This window comes from Elephantulus edwardii, unplaced genomic scaffold (genome assembly GCF_000299155.1).
Source record: "Elephantulus edwardii isolate Elephantulus edwardi_28Jun2011 unplaced genomic scaffold, EleEdw1.0 scaffold00201, whole genome shotgun sequence".
Lineage (NCBI taxonomy): Eukaryota > Metazoa > Chordata > Mammalia > Macroscelidea > Macroscelididae > Elephantulus > Elephantulus edwardii.
The window spans coordinates 4287961-4310158 of NW_006399951.1; the positions used below are offsets into that span (position 1 = coordinate 4287961).

The following is a 22198-nucleotide window of genomic DNA, read 5'->3' on the forward strand; positions in this document are numbered from 1 at the left end:
TCTCGTGGAAATGACAGTGGCGGTCTCTAGGTTGGGACAGAAAAACACTACACCAAGGTGGTCACCCATCTGCAGTCCGTGCAAACCCCTCGCAGCACATGACAACCAGGGAAGGGGGGGGGGAAATAAACGCAGAATAATACTAAGAGGTAGCAGCTGTTTATCTTCTGGAAGATTCCAAGGGTCTCTGGAAGTCAGCCCAGAAAAAAAAAAAAAGACGTTCTTCTGGGAGACACGGGCGGGAGCAGAATTCTGGCTTGGGAAGGGTGTGCGGGATCCACAAGGGAGCAAGAGACGGGTCCTGCCACTGACAGGCCGCTTCCAAACCCAGTCATTTTTCAGGGGGGTCAGTTATGCAGTCCCCACCACATATAAATAAAACTGTTTTAGTTCTGTGTTTCCATAACTCTTCTACACGGAGTCTAGGAGAATATTAGTGGATAAACAATAATCATTAATAACAATCATCATCATTAACAGAATAGTAATGCCTGGCGGGTGTCGGGGAGAGGGGTTCCTTCATGTGGCGGAGCAGGGGTCTAGGTCTGGTAGAAGTGGTGGTAATGGTGGTGGTGCTCGTGATGGTGGTGATGGTCGTGTCTCTGCACTACGTGCCCGGCCTGGCTCTCGTACACCACCACGGCCGGCAGCTCCCGCACGTGCTCCCGCCCCACCACCACACCACCGGCCCCCGGCGGGGGCTGCACCCCTCGGCACCCCTGCTGGCTCTCCTTGGTTCGGTGCTTGTGCTTCTTGTGCCCAAGGGGTGCCAGGGTGGGGACGAGGGCCGGGTTGGTAGCCAGATGAGCAGGAGGTGACATCAAAGAGCTGGTGGGCCCCAGAGGGGGTTTGCTTCTGGGCCCCCTGGCTGTGTGGCCCACACCTGTGCTCTTGCCTTGGGCCTTGGGGGACCTCACAAAGTGCTTGCTCCCATCCTGGGTGCCCCGGAGCCGCTGCTGAGCCTCTGAGACCTTGGTGAAGGGGGTGTCCAGGCAGTGGAAGGAGCCTGGCTCTGTGACTTGGGATTTCCGGTGTGGGCCATGGCTGACCTCCGGCTGGTGGGAGCAAGAGCGAACGGGGTTCGAGGTGCGGGGAGGCAGTTCTGACTTCTGGGCCACTGAAGGGGAACCTAGGAATCAAGCCAACAGATACGTCATGAGCACTGACTAGCGCTGGTATCTCCGCTGTACCCCAGAATTCAACCCCCACCTAGTTCTCCAAGATGGACCAACATGAGGTATTCTTTATCAGAGCTGCCCTTTAAGGAAGCCTCCAGGCCTTCAAAGAAATCCTTTGGAAACAGGACTTTGGTTTTCCCATCTACTAAGTGAAGACTTAAATGGTACATATTCAAAAATAGTAATTTATTCTGACAGAATGAGGCAGAAAGGCAGCGGGATACTGAAAGCTGTCCACAGTCATTGGAACAAGAAAAGATTCTGTGAATATATTCTAAGTGTAGAGAGGTAACTCAGACAGAATTAAGCAGATTAGAAGAAAGGTGAGAGAAAGCGAGTGAGCTATGTCTTCACATACTTTAGAAAGAGGTCAATAGGTGGTGTAGAAAGCTGATGAAGAAATATGCTTAGGATCATTAAGGAGCAGGGCCGGGGGACGGTTGCAACAGACAGTCCTTGGATATGATTTTATTTTGTCCAACTCTGTGCAGGTATTACCTTCACTAGGGGTGGGGGGAAACGCCTGTTATATACCTTCCTCTAAGCCTCTTTGACCTGGCTGATAAGTTATTATGTTGTCCTCAGGCTATACTGACCATATCCATACAGCCTGCTTCCTCGCTCAGCCGTGCCCCCATTTGTCCAACCGGGGAGACGCAGGTACTGTCTTACCAGGCCCAAACTGGGACGTGTAGTTTTCTATCCCAGCGAGATCTAAGTAGTGGTTTCTCCTCTCGATGTTCTCATCAACATAGTGGTGGTAGCAGCCAGACTGCTCCAGGCAGCTGTCACCCTGGAACCTACATGGGAGAAGGAAGTGAGCTGGTAAACCCTGGCAAGCCGGCCACCAGGGGAGGGCAGTGTCACAAGTTACTTAGAGCTCTAGACTCTTCTCTAATTTCCCCTGGTCTTGGGAAGAGGCTACAGGAAAGACTAGTCATTTCTGCTTGCTCCCTGTGCCTTGGTTTCCCCCCTCTCCCCATCCCTTCCTCCAGCAATGATATTACTCACTCTCACCCCACCCTCTCTGGGATTTCTGGGAGGAATGACTTGAAGCAAATGTGAGCGGTTACTAGTAGAAATATATGGATGCCCCAAATGCAAGTTTCAAGCCATGTGTGCCCACCACAGGCTGGCAGCCTAACCTCTAGCCAACTGACCCAAGCACTGTGAACAGCAGAAGGCTTCTGAAGTGTTGGCATCAAGGCTGGCTAACTTCATAGCATGTTCCAAAGCCCAGGATGGGCTTCAGCAGTGCATTATATGATCAGGAAAGGCGGCAGAAATGCCAGGACATTGAGTCCCTTGCCCCTCTCATTCAAGGTCCTCATTGATCCTCTCAACCTGCTGGAGAGCAGTGTAGATACCTCCATTTTTATCCCTCTTCCCACCCCTCATGAAAAGTACCCTAAAACCCTCATTCTCGCTGCCCTGGCTGGAAGTCCCTGTCTCTTCCTGCCCCATGTCAATGCTTCTCCTCAGTCCGTCACTCCTATCCATTTCCGGTGTGTCCGCCTGTCCTAACGCTGCTTCTATCGCATCACTGTTATCTGCTCAGTATCGTTCTTGAAATAGTCTCTTTACTTTCCTCTCTCCCACTCCTCCTCCTCTCATTCCAGCGAAGGAGATAACAGCAGCAAGTTTCACCGTCATTACACTTCGTCGACTTTTTGTCTTTAAGTCCGAAGCCCAAAAATCTAAACAAACCAAATGGCTTTCCATTTCAGTCATAATTCATAATCCATTTCATTCATAACTAAGTGAATGCAAAGGTAGTTACAGCCTTCAGTTCCATGAGTATTAACCCTCCCTGCAGAAACATGATAGGGTATTTGAGGCCGAGGTGTTACTCAGATCTCACATACAACATATGAGAAACACACTGGGAGCCCCTTTCTAAAAATCTCAAAACTTCGACGCATAGATCTGGTCCAGAACATTTTAGCTGTGTTCTAAAAATAGTTTGATTTGCAAGTCTGTGACTCTGAGACCATTGGTCCTGGAGGAAAGCCTCCTTCAGGACAGGTACCCAGCTAGTTCACAGCTGGTACACACCGTACCTGAGTGGGGCTTGTCGCTGCTTCTCTCCACTTTGCAGCTCTTCCGTTGGCTTGTTCTCTGCTCTGGGACGCATGCTCTGCAGATCGGAAGCCCCTGAGAAGCCCAATAAACACTCCATGAACATTTTGTTCCTGTGTCCTGCCACACCCTCTGGGACTTGCCTGGTTTTCTAAGCTTCTCAGCCCCTGAAAAGTTGGCCAACCACAGTTTCACAACTGTTGAATGGGAAGGTTTCCCCAGGCTGGAACTAAATAGTTGTTGTAGTTGTTGTTATTAAGTGCCGTCGAGTTGTGGGCGACTCATAGCGACCCTATGAACAAAAGACCTGGGCACCTGTATAACTTTCGTCCTTTCTCCAGGTTCATAGAGTTTCCAGAGGCAAGCTATTGTGGAAGTGGATGCCACTCCTGCTTCCAAGATTGTTTTAATTGGGGAGCTCCACCAAACACTGTCCACCATGGGTGACCATTAACGCATTTGACACATCAGTGTCACAGTGTTCAGCTTCACAGCAACCATGTCCCTCTCTGATCTACACCTCCAGACTCTTAGCCCTTAGCACAATACAGAGCACCAGTTCATTAAGTCTCCCGGCTGCCTGCTATTCCCATTCCCACCGCCAGGGCTCTGCTTACACTGGTCCTCCACCCAGAATCTTTTCCTCCCTTTTCCCTTTCCAAGTCCTACACCCTCAAAAATCAGCCCACGCTATACTTCCCCCTCCAAACAGCTCCCACTAAAGACTCCGGGACTCCCTTCTTCTTCCAGGCGGAGCTCGCATCCTTTCTGAGGAGAGTGGGAGTTCTGAGAGTCTTGTCCCTGAGGCCATTCTCACCAGCGGGATTAAGAAGGGCACTCTTCTTGCTCTGGCTTCCATCAGGGGCCACTGTGAGCTTTACCCGCAGAGTCTTGCTTGATGTTGAAGAGTGATTGACGGAGGAATCGACCACCTCGTAGATGGTGTGCAGCAAACTGGTGATGTCCTGGAGGAGGAGGGAAGCAGACACCTTATGTGTGGCTCCAGTCACAGAGCATTTCAAACCCTGGGGTCTGAGGCCCTGGCTTACTCAGCCTGGTTTCTCCAAAGCACTTGTACGTAGAAAATTCCCTTGGGGAAAAAGTTCGTAGGAAGTATGCTAAGAGATCAGGAAAATGCTCAGAAATAATACCTCGGGAATTGACGAGAATGGACAAGCATGTAGCTATTAAAGTCTCTCAGTGGTCTCTAGGTCGCCTAGCAACACCTTCTCTCGGAGCCTTTGAGTTACTTCCTGAATAACTCTCTGAGTTACTTGTCAACCTGAACAGGACTGTCAAAGCACACTAAAGGGACAGCTGAAGCTGATCTGTGGTGCCTCAGAGACTCTTGGTCTGAGAGAGAGCCAGCCCTTAACTCTTATTCTGGACCTGTGCTGAGGTAGTCTGAGGACAGGGACTGGGAACCTGTTGTTTGGTGCTGTTAAGGCAACTCTGACTTGTAGTAATCCTATGCATTTTGACCAATTCTACATCATTCACACACTGTCAGTGGTACTTATTTAAGTCCTTTGTTGCAGTCATCATGTCATTTCTTCCTTTGAGGCCCTTCCTCTCCTTCATGGACCCTCCACTCTTCCAAGCCTAATGCCCAAGCACTGACCTCTACTAACCAGATGTTCAAAATTAGTGAGATAAGCTCTCCCCACCCTTGCTTCTAAGAAGCACTGTGGCCACATTTCTCCCAAGACAGATTTGTTTGGATTCTTGGCAGTCCATGGAATGTCCAGTATTCTTTGCCAGTACTACAATTTTTCTTCAGTCTTTGCAAAATGCTGAACATGCACCCAAAGTTCATTAATAACATTAATTGTGATAAGTCAATGCAATCTCAGTACAGATATCAAATTCATCCTTCAAGAATTTGGAAAAGGCATTTTCTAGTTTTGTTTGGAAAGGAAAGAGACTCAGAATAAGCAAAGCTCTTCTAAAAAACCAAAAATGAAGTTGGAGGCATCTCACTTCCTGATCACAACCTACTACACAGCTGTAGTAATCAAAACAGCATGGTATTAGTACAAAGACAGACATCTAGATTAAGGGAATAGAATGGAGAATACTAAAATCAAGCTATGGTCAACTGACACTTGCCAATACAACCAATTAAATGAAGAAAAGACTGGCTCTTTAACAAATGTTGCTGGCAAAACTGGGCATCTGCTTATAGAAAGGTGAAACAGGATCCACATCTCACACTAGACAAAAAAAAAACCTCAAAGTGGATCAGAGACCTAGGAGTAAAACTCCAAACCATAAAGATTATAAGAGACAAAATGGGAGCAAAATTGGAAGGCCTGGTCTACAGCATAAATAGGCTTGCAAACATAGGACAAAAAAATGCACAACCTGGAGAAAACAAGATTGAAAAATGGAACTTTCTTAAAATCAAATCCCTGAACGTATCAAAACTGTTCTCCAGTAGAGTAAAAGGCAACCCCACACTTTGGAAAAACATTTGGTGATGACATCTCAGATAAGGATCTTTTTTCATTTTTCATTTTTTAAAAATTAATTTTAATTTATTATTAAAATTTTATTAATATTATTAAGATAATATTAATTAATTTCCATTCATTCATTGTTGCACTTTTCTCCCTGCCCAACCTCCCCCCCCAGTTTACTTTTCTCTTTGAAAAGTTAAAGAAAAATTCTTTCATTTTATACAATCCCTCCCCCCTCAGATAAGGATCTTATAACCAAAGTTCATAGAATACTACATGGCCCCCATGAGAAAAAGACTGATAACACAATCAGAAAATGGGCAAAAGGAATGAAAAGACATTTCACAAAGGAAGACATTCAGATGGTCAAGAAACACATGAGGAAATGTTCAAAATCACTAGCAATCAGAGAGATGCAATCAAAACAACAATTAACCGCTTCACTCCAACAGCAGTAGCGAAGTTCAACAAAAGAGCAAACAATCAGTATTGGAGAGGCTATGGAGCGAGTGGGACTCGTATGCACTGCTGATGGAATTGTAGAATGGTACAACTGCTATGGAAGGTGGTTGGGCATTTCCTCAAAAAGCTAAACACAGAAATTCCATATGACCTGGCTATTTCACTTGCTGGGACTATATCCCAAAGAAACCAGAAGTGAGACATGAATGGACATTTGTACACCTACGATCACAGACGTGTTCTTCACAATAGCAAGAAAGTGGAAGTGGCCCAAATGCCCATCAATAAAAGAATGGACTGAGAAATGCAATGGCATACTATGCAGGACTGAGGAGCAACACTAAAATACTATGTAATTTTGGAGACACTAGAGAGCATTTTGCTTCATGATATATATGTCACATAAGGACATGTATTGCATAAGGCCACCATTGTGAGAAGTAAGAGATGGATTAATGTTCAAAAAGGAAAGGAGAAAAGGGGCAACAAAAAGGGAAGAGGGGAAAAAATCACTGGGATGTGAGAGGTTAGTGGGTGGGAGCGGTATGAAGTAATGAGAAAGGATTAATGGGGGATTGAAAAGACAGGGTGATAATAGGCATCATTTTATTGTTGTCAGGGGCCGTCAAATTGTGTATGACTTATAATGACCCTATGAATAGCCACCCTGAACCCTGCCCTTATCTGTGCCTTCTTCATCATTTCTGAAACACTTAAGCACATTGCTGAAGTCACATGGTCAATCCATTTCATTGGCGGACTAGCAACGGTAATGGATTATGTAAAATACAGTGTACATAGATGAATCAAGAAGCTGGATGCTACGAGGAGGAATGTGGCCTCAGGATCGGAGGAAGACACATCAATAACCTGAATTATACAGAGGGCACAAGCTTGCTTGCCCAAAGTGAGGAGGACTTGAAGCACTTGTTTCAGATCAAGGAATATAGCCTTCAATATGGATTGTGTCTCAACGTCAACAAAAAATTAATTCTTACCACTGGACTGAATAGGCAACAACATGTTAGATGGACAAAAGATTGAAACTGCCAACGACTTCATCTTACTTGGATCCACAATCAACACCCTTGGTAATAGCAGTCAGGAAATCAGGAGACATATTGCACGGGGAAAGTTTTGGGACCTCTTCAAATTATTGAGGAATAATCATGTCTGTTTGAGAACTAAGGTGCGTCTGACTCAGCCCATCATTTTTCCAATCACTTGCTGTGCATCTGAGAGCTGGACAATGCATAAGGATAACAGAAGAATTGACACCTTTGAGCTGTGGTGTTGGAGAAGAGCACTGAACATTCCATTGACGGCCAAGAGAACAAACAAATATGTCTTGAAGAGGACGCAGCCAGAGGGCTCTTTGGAGGCAAAGATGATAAAGCTTTGCTTCACATGCTTCAAGCATATTGCTAGGATGGGCTAGTCCTTGGAGAGGGACATGATGCTTAAAAAGGCCGAGGGTCCGTGAAGGACAGGACGACCTCCAACCAGTTGGTTTGACATAGTGACTGCCACAGTGGGCTCTAATGCATCAGGAAGTGTGAGGATGGCACAGGATAGGACAGGGTTCAGATGTATTGATCGTAGGGTCTCTGTGAGTCACACTTAACTCGATGGCACCTAACAACAACAACAATATGAATGATTGTATAAAACATAAAGTACATGGACAAACTATGATGTATATGAATGATTATAAGCAAACTAACAAAAAATTGAAATCAAACCACACAAGAAGAATTGGTAGAAAAAGGACCTTGGGGATAGAAATGAGGCAAGAGATTTCATGACAGAACTTTGATATTTATTTGCATATACGTTCTCTTAAAAAACATATATGGCAACTATACACATGGATTTCACCTGATGGACTCAAGAGGGAACAAATTGATTATATCTGTTGAAAGACATAGTGGTGAAGTTCATTGCTAGCAGTCAGAACTGGGCCAGGTGCTGACTATGGAACAGACTATCATTTGCTAATATGCAAGTTCAAAATGCAGATAAAGAAAATGGCAATGAGATCATGAGAGACGATATATTACCTTGAGTACACCTCGCCTGAATTTAAAGACCATCCCAAGAAAAGATTTGATGCACTAAAACATTAATGACACGAGAAATCAGGGAATAGCATCAAGGACATCATGCAAGGAAAAAGGAGCATGGTGATTAAAAACAAAAGACCAGAGGTGCACGGTTCGAATCCACCAGATGCTCTGCCGGGGAAGGAGGGACAATCTCCTCCTGTACCAGTCAGATCTGATTTGATGGTACACTTACACAAAAATAGTAAAATTTAAAAAAAATAAATAAAATAAAATAAAAAAAAAACACCACAAAAACTAAAAACAAAAGACCAAAATGGATGTCAGAAGAGACTAAAATGTGTTTTAAATGAAGAGGAGCTAAAACAAAAGGAAGAAGAACTATTTTACAAGAAAGAACAAAAAAACAGCAAAATGGGCAAAGACCTCGAGTTAGAAAACCAAAAGGGAAGAACATATTTAGCATTTCCCAAGCTGAAAGAGTGAAAGACATTGAAGCTTTGGTTTCTAATACTGAAATATTCTATGAGCAAATAGTGAATGGCTCAGGTGGCATCAAATGAAGATGGAAAGAACACACAGAGTCACTCTTTCAAAAATAGTCAACACCAAATCCCTTCAGAAAGAGGCGTGTGATTGGGAACCAATGGTACTGAAGGAAGAAGCCAAACCTGCACTGAAAATAGTCACAAAAAATAAAGCTTCAAGGGAGATCTGGTGGCCTAGTGGCAAGAAGCTGCACTGCAATCCCAGAGGTACGCGGTTTGAATCCACCAGATGCTCTGCTGGAGAAGGAGGGACACTTTCCTCCTGTACCAGTCAGATTTGATTTGATGGTACAGACACAAAAAATAATAAAATAAAATAAATTTTTTTAAAAAGAAAGCTTCAGGAACTGACAGAATATCAACTGAGGTTTTTCAGCGAACAGGTGCAACCCTGTGCATACTCACTAATGAATATCAGGAAATTTAAAAGACTGCTACTTGGCCAATTATATGATCCATATCTGTGCCTATTTTCAAAAAACACAAAAAATGGGAATCCATAAAGAAGATATTCTTAAACACTCCGTAGGAGCCTCACAGATGTTCAGTTAGCTGCCCAGTGATTTGCGTGAGCCCGGACCCTTTACCATCTCCTCTATGTCTCTCTCTCTTTAGCAGAGGAGTATCAGCCCTTTAGAAAGAGGCATCAGGGGCTGTCAAGTGCTTTAAAGGGGCCATGTGAGCATGAAGACGAGTGCTAAGGATTGGCTTGTGTTCCCCAACAAGTTATGTTTAGCCTCTGTACCTAGTTATAAATAGAAATTTCTTTTGTTATGTTGATGAGTTCATGGAGTAGGGTCGCTCTGAAACCTTATCCCTTCTGAAGGATACCTAATAAAAAGACACAGACATGCACATGTATAACGGAGAGAGACTGTGGGTGGAACCCTCTTAAAGCCAAGGAACTCCTGGGTCTACAGACAAGGAGGGGTGCCATTCCAGAGTAATATTCCAATGTGAATTTCTAGCCTTCCAATTATAAAATTTCTGTCCTTTAAAGTCTCCGATTAAAACAAGCTTGGAAGCAGGAGTGGCATCCACTTCCGTAATAGCTTGCCTCCGGAAACCCTATGAACCTGGAGAAAGGACGAAAGTCCAGGACTTTCATTCATCAGGTCGCTATGATTTGCCTATGACTTGACAGCACTTAACAACAACAACAACATTTGTATTATTTTTATTACAGCAGCACTTGATAACTCCACCAGTGGATGAGAAATGGCAGGACTGGATGTACGTGGCCGTGTGGAGTAGGGACTAAGAGCCATCTCAAAGAAGCCAGAAAATTCTGTATCATCCATTAAATCTCTCTGGGCCATTAAGGAATCATGGGGGCACCTTTAGCTACTTGCTTACCGTTCACTTGGGGTCCTCAGCAATCTGTTTTCTCCTTTTTTTATACAGAGCTTCTTTGTAAAGCTGTGTTTGTCTGTTCTCTCTCAGTATCTTGGAGCCCACGCAGGGGGCACCATTAGTTCCATTTTACAGATGGGGCAACTGAGTCTTAACATAATGTACTAACCTTACATCGCACAGAAGGTCTAGGGACCAGAGCGTGAGCCTATCAGATCCTAGCAGATTCACGGTGTCTAGGGACAAATGGGCTTTGCCTATCCCAACTTGCAACTCAACTCAGGTGCCATATGGGGTGTGGCACATGAGTTGGTATCTGTAAATATTAGGTTGCATGAATGAGTATCTGAAGGAGGAGCAGTCCTTTTTAACTGAGTGGAAAATTCTGCCCAGTGGTGACTCTTTTGGGCTCCGATGCTGCTGTGAAAGATATGAACCCCGCCTCATACACAGGAATGTGCATGCTGACACCCAGGAAGCATGGCATTTAGAAACAGATTTCAAGAGTGATCTTAGGGGCTAAAAATAGACCAGAGAATCCATCAGGCTGGATTGTCCTCCGACTCCATGCCAATCTCCTTGTTCCTTGTGGGAAGAAGAAATATTTCAGTGAGCACCCTCTCCTGGGTCAGGCTGGGGCAAGGGCCTCGGAAGCCTCAATAGCTGGTTCCCCCAGATTACCCTGGGGCTGGAGGAGGCTAGGAATATGTCATCAGAAAACTTGTCTGCTGCACTTTCTTTGGGGTCTCTCAAGTTGGGGACAAACTTTTGATTGTCATCACCTCTAAATCAGAGAGAAGTTCAGGAAGGGCCTGCAAGGAGCTGTATTACCTTTGCTGCTGCCCATGTAGGTAGAGCTGGAGATGCTGCCATGAGAACCCTCAGGGCCCGGTCTACCTCCCAGAGAGCAGCCACTGGTGGACTGGTGAGGGAATCCTTGTTTCCCCGCAGCAGACATGGTTCGATTCCTAGCCATTGTCCTTCACATGCAGCGACCACCCATGTGTCACAGGAGGCTCGTGCATCGCTACAACGCTGAACAGATTTCAGCAGAGTTTCTAGATGAAGACACACTAGGAAGAAAGGATTGGCCAGCTGTTTCCGAAAATCAGCCAATGGCAACATTCAGGGTTGCAACAGTCGCATCCACAGCTGAACAGGGAATTGGTGCAAGATTGGGCAGGATTTCTTTTGGCTGTGTGTGGGGCTGTCATGAGTCAGGGTGACTGGACAATAGCTAACAACAACTACAAATCAGAGACACTTCTCCCTGTCAAGATAATGATTCCACAGCTGCCATGTCTCAAGCGGAATATAACAACCATAACATAAAATGAGCGTTACACAAAATTGGCAGATACCACCTGTCAAGAACTTCAAGAGACCTGTTGTTGTCGTTATGTGCCATTGAGTTGCTTGCAACTCATACTGACATTACGTACAATAGCTCCGAACCCTATTCTATCCTGAGCCAACCTCCTTGTCTCTGATACACCTGTCCCCATTAACCCCACCACTGAGTCAAGACCTAGAAAGGTCTTATTTTACACAGAAGGAAACTGAGGTGCAGAGCAAAGCTCACAGCCTACCATAGATATTAATCAGAGAGTTGGACAATGACTGAAGATGACAGAAGAATCAATGCCTTTGAGTCAAGGTGCTGGAAAAGAGTCTTGAACATACCATGAATTGCCAAGAAAACAAACAGGTCTGTCTTGGAGGCGTTAAAACCAAGCATTTCCTTGGAAACTAGGATTTTTGAAGCTCCGTCTCCTATACTCTGGGCATGTGGCCAGAAAGGACCAGTCTTTGGAGAAGGACATCATGCTTGGAAGGGTGGAGGGACAGCCCAGGAGAAGAAGACCCTGGATGAGATGGACTGATACAGTAATGGGCAATGGGTGTTGGTGTATCAGAATTAGTGAGACTGGCTCAAGACAGGGAAGGGCTCAGTGCTGTTGTACATAGGGTCGCTATGGGTCGCAGGCGACTCGATGGCACATAACAATAACAACAAAGGCTCTTGCTATCCCCCTGCACTGTCTGCATCTGTGTGGTCCTACCTGTCATTCACACCACTGTTGGCATCTGGTATCATCAGAGGGAACTTGATATGCTGCTTATATACTCTCCCACCTCCAAGGAGGAGACCCCCACACTCATAGGAGTCCCTGTGGCTTCCACAGCAGCAGGCATCTTCTGGGTACATTGCTTGCCCAACCCCGTTTTTCCCAACAGTGATTCCCTAAGTTTATGTGACAAGCCATCCTCTCATTTTCCATCTGTGTATCCAACAACTTCCAGGATGAGCACATGATCCAAGTTTGATCCATGAAAACATTACAAATCCCGAGGAAAAGAGACTAGATCAGAGCCAGGTGTGGGATCCAGTCAGGGCCAGTGAGCTGAGGCCCTGAAACTTTTGATAGTCTGGCTCCGAGGGTTTCTGAGCCGACTGAGTGCATGTGAGAATTGTCAGCCTCCATCTTGCTATTGCCAAGGAGAGAGCTCGCTTCCCAATAAAGAAACACAGAGCAAGCTGAGCCGTGACAAAGAGCAAGTCCTGAAGATGCCGGGCTGTGTGAAGTCAGTGCCCCCAGACGGGATTCCAGCTATAGAAACCGCACATCCCCAAAGAGCCCGGGCTTAATAAAAGCCAGTCACAGCTTCCTCCCTGGCCTGTTCTAACGTCCCTTCCACCTCAGGCTAAGAGGGAGGTGGCCTCTTTCAGCCTGCTCTCCCCTCTAGCAGTATCAAGGTCAGCTTCTCCTGCTCTGTCCACAGAGAAGAAAGAACTCAGCCTTGATGGGGGTCAGGGAGCTAAGCAAGTGAGGTTTCCATAAAGACAGCCCTGGAGCTCTCACACAATAGATGGGAGGTCAGGCCAGGCTGACCTGCGAGCCTTGGATCTGCCACGAGCTACCACCCTGCCACGAGGCTACCTTACGAGGGATGGGGCTGACAGCACAAGACGGTCAGCAGCTGAGGCCCAGGCCCGGGCCAAAGAGAGGCAGAGCAGAGACCAGCAATAATGCAAGGAGGCCAGACTCTTAACTTAAAAGCACCTCCTGGGTATTGCTGTTAGAACGTGCACCAGCCTTCTTCAGCTCCTCCAAAGCACCGCCGGTCCTCAGGAGGCCAACATCCCCTCTACCTTCTTCCCGTTCCAGCTCCGGCTGCTCCCACGAACCTCTGCCACACACACACCTTCCTGCCTTCTTCTGCCACTGAACACAATCCAGCTTATAATTACTTTGGTTGTTCAGAGCTGTCTCCCTCAATCAGACTGTCAGAGTTGTGAGGCTGGGGGACTGTGTCTGCTGTGTTCCCCTGTGTCCTCTGGCCCCCAGGGGCGCACAGCACTCAGAAGCCTTGGCATGCAGACAGGTAAGAAAGGCTGAGGAGAGATCGATCCACAGACGTGCACAGAGCTTTTGAGGTGGCCAGGAAGAAGGGGGCCTTGAGGGACCTGCAGAGCAGTGTTTATTCCTGTGTGGCTGGAGGGATGCTTTGTATGACTTTGTGCCTGTCCTCAACTCCACTTGGCAGAATGGCTAGGCCCTCAAGCAAGAAGAAGGCTGGGCAGGACTCCTGTGGGGTCCCAGGGCCCTGGAGACCTTCGGACTCTGCCTGCTGCCTGCCCTTTCCCTGGTGGAAGCAGAGCAGGGGTACCCAGTTGCATTTTTCCTGTCACTTCACCCTCAGCTACTTCTGGGACATTCCTCCAGCTCTCTCTCAGGTTTCTGGAAGCCATACTCTGTCTCCTCATAACTGCATTGAAACAGATGAGGGAGAGAACTGTTTAAGAAGGATATATGATTAGGTATTATTGTCATGACAGGAGTCCAGAATGAAGGCTGCACAGGGGAGTGAACTTGGGGGGAGGGACTGCATAACAATGAAAGAGTTTTACTTTTCAAGGAGAAGAGTGAACTGGGAGGGGTGAGGTGGGCAGGGAGAAAAGTTCGACAATGAATGAATGGAAACCCTAAGTCTCTGTAAACTTTCATTAAAATTAATTTTTAAAAAAAGAATTCTAGGACAAGATTGACTTCCAGGAGGAAAGGCAGTGGCGCCAAGGGTGCCTAATACGGTGGCGCCCAGTCTCGGTGCCGGAGAGCGGTGCGGGCAGCTCTGCGGGCACACACTCACCTCTCGGGTGACCTTGCCATTGTTGTCAAAATCGTACAAGGTGAAGGTCCACTCCTGCCGACTATCCTCCTCCACGGACACGTCACATTGCAGCTCCTGGGACATAAACAGAGTTGGCGGGTGTTACCTACCAGCCGGAGCATCATCTGTGAGGTGGTAGATGCCTGGCCTGAAGGCAGGGGCAGCCCCTCCCCTCGCCCCTTCCTAGGTCCTGGGAGAAGGAGGTAAGATTGAGCCCGAGGCCGAGGCCGAGGAGCCTGGTGAGCACAGGAGTGCCTGACACAAGAGGGAGGGCTGAAAGGGGTGCTGTGTCCTCCTGAAGAGTCAGCTTAGATCCAGGGTTAGACGATGCTGGCGAAGACGGAGACAGCTCCTTGGGAAACCTGGGCCAGATTTCCAGGATAGATGTCTATGGTTTGTAACAGTCTGAAGACATTTTTTTCCACAAGCTCATCCACTACCCTGTGCTCTATGATTTTTCTGACCACTGCTTCATTTGACATTGGTTGCGTATTTAAAATTAAATCCTTGACACCTACTCTTTTCTATTTCTCATGGTGATGAGGTTCAGTTGTGAGGACTTTTTTCTTCTTCTTTCCACTGAGATGCAATTTATTCTCAAAGGTGTACGGATGATGGGAATTTCATCAGTAAGTGCTTCAAATCTTCACTTTTAGGAAGCCAGGTCATGTCATCTGCAGATCACAGGTTGTTAATGAATCAGTCCCCAATCCTGATGTTGTCTTCTTCATAAAGTTTCTTTGCTCATCACACAGACTGATAAACATGATAAACGAAAACAGCCCTGGTGCATACTTTTTATTTTAAACCATGCAGCATTCCTCTGTTCTGTTCAAAGAACGGCCTCTTGGTTTATGCTGCGTGAGCACAACTAAGTGCTGTGGAAATGAACATTTTTCAAAATACTATCCATAATTTATTATACCCCCCCAGTCAAATTCCGTGGCATAGTCAGTACAGCAATATCCTTCTCATACTGTCTGTCTTCAGCCCCAAATCTATCCGACATCAGCAATGATATTGTTTATCCTACATTTTCTTCTGGGTTTTTCTGTGGATGCACTGTTGCAACCATTTTTAAATTATCTTGTGCAAAATTTTACTTGTGTATATTAATGATATTGTGTGAGAATTTCCATATTCTGTTAAACCATCTGTCCTGGGAATGGACATTTAGACATCTTTCAGTTGGCTGATCAGGAAGCTGTCTGTGAAATTTCTTGGCAGAATTGCATGAAATAGTGCCAATGGTCTATTTGTTGAAATAACTCAATCAGTATCTTGTCAATTTTTGGAGCCTTGATTGTGGCCAATGTTTCCAGTGGAGATTTCGCATCTTTCTTTTTTTTTTTCCTCTCTCCTTCTGCTTCTTTCTTAAATATCATTGGTCCTTGAGCATATGCTCCCTCCTACAATGGCTTAATGTCAGCCAATTAATTCTTTCTGATGATCACTCTGCATTTTCTCTCCATCTTCTTTTAGTACTTTCCGTACCACTCAGTGTTTTTCCAAGGAGTCCTTCACCATTGCAATTCAGGACTTGAACAGGTTTTGTGCTTGTTTTTTAGTTTGAGAGATGTCAAGAGTGTTTGTTCCTTTTTGATTTTTCTAACTCCAGGTCATTGCATGTTGTTGTTGTTGTTAAGTGCTGTCGAGTTGTAGGCGATTCATAGTGACCCTATGAACAAAAGTCCTTAACACTTGTGTGACTTTCATCTTTTCTCCAGGTTTATAGGATTTCTGGAGGCAAGCTATTACGGAAGTAGAAAGGTCATTGCCTATTTCATGATAATACCTAACTTTGTCCTTCGATTCCTCTGGGAATCGTCTGTTCAGTTCTTCACCTTACCCTGTCTTCCCTTCACTTTGGCTTCTCTGCACACTACAGCAAGTTTCAGATTCTGATCGGTTATCCCTTCTTGTTTTTTAAGTGACCTTTTGCTTTTGGGTTCTGTTTATGTTGTTGGATAGAAGACTGAAAGTGCTTGTTTAGTAGCAGAGACGGCTCTCAAGGCACTTGAGAAGCATGCATTCCTAATTCTCGCGTAGCCCTCTGAGAGAGACACAATAACCGTCCTCATTTGACAGATGAGACAAGTAGGCAGTGGACACATTAGGAACTTACCTGAGTGGCCCAGCCAGGATTGGAACCTGGGCCTGCTGGCTCCAGAGCTATTTCTTCAGGAAATAGGAAAGAAGGAGAGGAAGGCAGGAGGGAGAGGACCTGGAGTTCTTCCGGTCATGTCCCAGCACCTGCCAGCGACTGCGCTTTGGACACAATACACCATTGGGGTCGGGGGTGCAGCAGAAGGCCAGGCTGGAGCGATGGAATCTGGGCAGGACCTATTCCATGCCATGCCTCTCACAGGCCACGCAGGAAAGCGGAGGCTCAGGGTGGGCTTACTTCCTGATCACTCCATTCCCACCTGACAGCCCACAGATGGAGCCCCAGACAGTGTCAGGGAGCAGAGCAGCGGTATTGACCAATGAGGAGAGTGAGGCCCAAAGAGGAAGAAGGTCACACAACAACAGAGCAATAGCCGTGCTGGGACCAGAATCTCAGTTCCCTTTCCACTCCTGCTCTCTGCGGCCAGGCTGCTGGGTTCAGCGGGATCCTCTGGCCACCACAGAAGGGGGGAAAGTCAGGAGAAACCCCTCCAAATCGTCCTTGAGGGCTAAGTAAGTAAAGGCTCCGGATGTGGAGGTAGGACTTCCCGCAGAGGGGTCCTCATCGCTGGATAAACCTCAGCTAGCTTCCTCTCAAAGCACCACTCTGAGGGGTCCAAAGCCAGGGCCCAGAACCCAGAAAGCAAACTTACGTCAAACTTCAGCTGCTTCTTGGAGCCCGGACAAGGTTCGCTTGCCTTCTCCATCCGCTTCTCATCCGCACTGCCTGGCCTGTCCGTCTTCTCGGGTGGCAGGGCCACTGTGAGCAACAAAAGGGAGAGTGTGAGGACGAGATCCCACAGCCTCAGCCAGATGGTGGGAAGGCTCCCCGTCCTCAGCCAGATGGTGGGAAGGCTCCCCGTCCTCAGGCAGACGGTGGGAAGGCTCCCCGCCCTCAGACGTCGTGGCTGGGCAGCTGCGCTCCTCTGTGGATTCAAATGTAGTCGATTCTGAGTTATGTAGAAGAGCATCCCAGATCCAGAGATGGGGGGTGCGTGTACTGGGGAAGGCAGGTATCTCTGAGAAGCATTTACAAGCCAAGGGACCAAGGAAAACCAGGAGCTACAAACAAGGAAGGGATCAACACAACTGAATCAACACAGCCATCTTAGCCTCTTAAAGCTCAAGGAAATAAATGTCTATTCTTCAATGTCATCTATTTGGAGTAATTTTTCCCCCATTATCTGCAGCCCTCAAGCCTGGTTTTAATATGGTCAGACATTCTTCTAGGTTGTATAGCCCTGGTCTGTCCACTTGCTGTACAGAGGTAACTTGTGGTTGCTGTGAACTGAACACTGTGACACTGACGTGTCAAATGTGACAATGGTTACCCACAGTGTTTGGTGGAACTTCCCAATTAAAACAAGCTTGGAAGCAGGAGTGGCATCCATTTCCGAAATAGCTTGCCTCTGGAAAACTCTATGAACCTGGAGAAATGATGAAAGTTATACAAGTGTTCGGGTCTTTCCTTCATAGGGTCACTATGAGTCATCTATAACTCGACGACACTTAACAACAAACAACAATGCTAGTTTATTTACAAAATTCTAATACAAATTCAAACAAATTCTTTCCATTTCCCTCAACCCCCTCATGCATCAAATTGTACAACCTGATGATTAATTGCATCTTCCCCCTGAACATCCACATCCCTCTGCTTCCAGCCTCCCCCACCTCTCCTGGATCCTTATACTCATTCTACAATAACGGTCTTATGCAATACTTATCCTTGTGGGACTGAGTTAGTTCACTCAGCATAATGCTCTCTAGTCCCTCCAAAGTTAGGTAATAATTTACTAAATCATTGCTCCTGTGTGCTGCGTAGTATTCCACTGTGTGAACATACCATAATTTCTCAATCCATTCCTTTGCGGTTGGACATTTGGGCTGTTTCTATGTTCTTGCGATGGTGAATAACGCTTCTATGAACATTTTACAGCAATACGAGAAAACTAAGACACTGGGGGTTTTCAAAAGCAAGGCTTTAGGAAAACAGATGGATTCAGAAGCATTATCTGGAATACACGCAGGTGAGGAAGGAGCCGAAGTTATGGAAACCCTGGGTCACTAGTCCAGACAGGACAACTGATGGGCTTGGCTTGGTGCCCTACCTGCTGCACCCTTACTGACAGGGCTGGGACCGACTCCTTCTCTTTACCCTGAGCTGGTCCAGGGGGAGGCACCCTGAACCCAGGCTAGACTCCTCAGTGCAGTCAGCAGTCAAACTTGAGGTCTCATTTTCATCTCCTGGGGCGGTGAGAGGGCTTAACAGAATGAGGGACAAATCTAAAGAAACTGCCTTTCTGAAAGCCCCTGGGGCTGGGGGCACTTGACTTATCATAGTGGCTGATGGGGCGAGGTTTCTGGAACTCACTGCGTCTGATACAACTGAGTAAAGAAAGTACGACACTCCCTGCTTTTCCTGAGTAAACAACTCAATGATGGACGATGTCCCATCCAGCCCTCAGGTCGCACGTGAAGGTGGACATGGATAATCAGCCAGTGGCCTGTGGACATCCAAGCGCATGGCCTGGAACCCTCGTGACTTCACCGCCCTAAACTGACCTGGGTCCTGCAGGACTGAACTGCCAGGAACTGGCCAGATTAAAAAGCATCAGGCACTGTTGTCATTCCCATGGGAGAGATGGGGCAACAAGGCAAAAAAGTCAAGAGGCTTCTCTGAGGGAGTGAGGGAGTCGAACTGAGCCTCTTCTCATTCTCAGCTCTCATGCGAGTTCTCAGTGTGGGAGATTCCAGGATTTCTAGGACCTCCCTTCTGTGTGAGGGCCGCAGACCTTGGCAGAAGATTGAGATTGTGGGAAGGGTGCATGCAGGCTCCAACAGCTGGGTTCAAGAGTCAGATTTCACCAGACTAACTTGGACCACACAGTTCATTTGTCTGCAAGATTCAGATCAAAGGGTCCTCCATCACAGGACCGTTGCAAGGATGCAATGAGAAATGTGTTTACAGGTTCCGGCTCGGTAAATTGCTGGCGTTGCAAAGGACACAGAGGAACCATGCGCCTGGCTGATAGCGCAGTTGCAGACATCCTCCTCACACTACGTGCCGTACCTGAGAAGCCAGCGATGCTATGGCCTGCGATGACCTTTATTCACACACGGTGCCTACCCTTTCCCCGAGGGGAGAAAACAAGAAAAGGCAAAGAAGAAAGGAAAACAAAGCTCAGTTCATCTTCACAGCTGCCGCCTCCCTCAGCAGAGGCCCTGGCTGGAGATGCAGCCGGCCAGGCTTATCAAAACCAAGCTTCAAGTTCAAAGAGAAGTTATCAGAAACCCCCCCTGAGGTTCAATGCTGCCTTTCTAGTTCCACTTGATAAAACTAAAAGAAAAGAAATCTCTGTCTCTGCTCACTCCTTCTCAGGAGCACCTGGGAGAAGCAGCCGCTGCCCCCGGAACAAGATGGCCTGGTTGCCTTTAGGTCTGCCTCGGCCACCTTTCTTTTTTTCTCACCCAGAGAGGTAAAAAACATCCCAGAGAGCATGGATGTGAGGACAGAAATGAGACTAGAGAGTAAGTGGCTGAATTTTGTACATTAAAAAATGTATTCAAAGCAAATACATTTTTAAAGAAACACAGAAGGTGACATGTGGACTTCACCTGATGAACTGCGTAGGAACCAGAACAACTACATTTGTGCAAAGAATCACTCCAAGAACTCAATATCAGCACTCAGGACTAGGCCAGGTGCTGACTGTGGAACAGACCCCCAATTACTCATGTGCAAATTCAGATTGAAACTGAAGAAGAGGAAAATAAATGCACAAGTACCAAACTACGACCTTGAGTCTACCCCACTTGAATTTAAAAAATCATCTTAAGAACAGGTTTGAGGCATTGATCACCAATGATCAAAGACCAGAGAAGCTGTGGGGCGAAAGCAAGGTTATCAGCTATGAAGACAGCAAAAGGTCATTACAAAGACAGACGAGAAAGAAGAAGCCATAATGAGGGTCAGAAGAAACTAAGAGAATTGCATTAGAGCCAAAACAAAGGGAAGAGATGTTGAAGTAAAAGAGCTGAACAGAGGATTTTAAAAAGCAGCTCAAGAAGACAAAGAATGAATTATGACAAAATGTGCAAAGATGTGGAGTCAGAAAATAAAAAAGGGAAGAACTTGCTTGGCATTTCTCAAACTGAAAGAACTTGGGGCCGGGGGGTGGGGGGAAGTCAAGTCTTGGCAATACTGAGATGCGATGGGCAAAATCTTGAATGATCCAGGAAGCATTAAGAGAAGATAGGGAAAATACTCAGAATCACTGTACGAAAAAGAATTGGATGATACTGCAACATTTCAGGAAGTACCATATGAACAAGAGCCAATGGTAACAATGGAAGAAGTTCAAGCTGTGTGGAAGGCACTGGAAAAAATTAGGCCTTGGGAATCGGTGTGACACCAATTGACACAAAGCAACTAAGAGATGTAACCCTGGACATGCTCACCAGGCAGTTTGGAGGACAGTTGCCTAGCTGCCTGCCTGGGAAGGATCCACATTTATTCCCATTCCCAAGGACAGTGACCCAACAGAATGTGGAATTATCAAATAATATCATAACGTCACATTCAAGCTAAACATTATTGAAGATGATAAAAAGACGTACATAGACAGGTAACTGCCAGACATTCAAATTGGCTTTAGAAGAGGCCGTGGCACTGGGGATATCGCTGCTCCTATCAGGTGGATTCTGACTGAAAGCAGATAATACCAGAAGGATGCCTCTTTGTGCTTTACTGACCACTGAACGGTATTTGACTATGTGGATCAAAACAAACTACGGCTAACATTGAGAAGAACGAGAAGCCCACATTTTAAATGTACTCATGAGAAATATATATGTTGACCAAGAAGCTGTTTTCTGAATGTATGTAACCTGCTAGTAAAGTAAAATGCATGTAACACTGTATGGTTAAGTCAGGAAGGGTGTGCATCTGTGTTGTTATCCTTTCTCCATACCTATTCAATCAGTTATGCTGAGAAGATAATTTGTGAAGCGAAGCTGGACTCTATGAAGATTAATGTGGCATCAAGATCAGAGGAGGACTCATCAACAGCCTACGTCATGCAGATGACAATCTTGATTGCTGAAAGCGAGGAGGACCTGAAGTGCTTGTTGTAGAAGATCAAAGGCTGCAGCCTTCCGTATGGATTACATTTCAACATCAAGAAAACAAAGGCCCTTTCCACTGGGCTAGTAGGCAACATCAGAACAGAAGGAGAAAGGATTGAAACTGTCAATGATTTCATCTTACTTAGATCCACAATCAAAATCCTTGGTGCCAGCAGTCAGGAAATCAGGAGATGTGTTGCCTTAAGCAAGGGCCTCTGTCAGGGACTTCTCCAAAATATTGAAGAGCAGTGCTGTCAATTTGAAAATGAAGGTGTACCTGGTTCAGGCAGCGGTCTTTTCAATCGCTTGCTGTGCATCTGAGAGCTAAAAAGTGAATAAGGATGACAGAAGAAGAATTGACACCTTTAAGTTGTGTTGTTGGAGTAAAGTAGAAAATATCCCATGAACAGTCAAAAGAATGGACAGGTATGTCTTCTAAAAGGTGCAGCTAGAATGCTTCTTGGAGGTAAAGATGGCGAAGCTTTGTCTCATACTCTGGACATGTTGCTAGTTCTAAGACAGGAATATCATTCTTGGAAAAGTGGAGGGTCAGCGAAAGAGAGGAAGACCCCAATGAGATGGATTGATGC

At 46.2% G+C, this 22198-nt stretch overlaps 1 protein-coding gene across 1 annotated transcript in view; it reads right to left on the bottom strand.

The window, feature by feature from the left end:
• Positions 1 to 539: 539 nt before the first annotated feature.
• Positions 540 to 22198, bottom strand: part of NKD1 (naked cuticle homolog 1 (Drosophila)) — a 118178-nt gene continuing 96519 nt past the window's right edge. Inside the window, exons 5-10 of the mRNA XM_006897110.1 lie at positions 17135 to 17241; positions 14295 to 14390; positions 4075 to 4222; positions 3239 to 3332; positions 1851 to 1978; positions 540 to 1129 (exon numbers count right to left, since the gene is read on the bottom strand). Coding sequence (XP_006897172.1) covers positions 540 to 1129; positions 1851 to 1978; positions 3239 to 3332; positions 4075 to 4222; positions 14295 to 14390; positions 17135 to 17241 — 1163 coding nt within the window. The remainder of the gene's footprint in view (positions 1130 to 1850; positions 1979 to 3238; positions 3333 to 4074; positions 4223 to 14294; positions 14391 to 17134; positions 17242 to 22198) is intronic.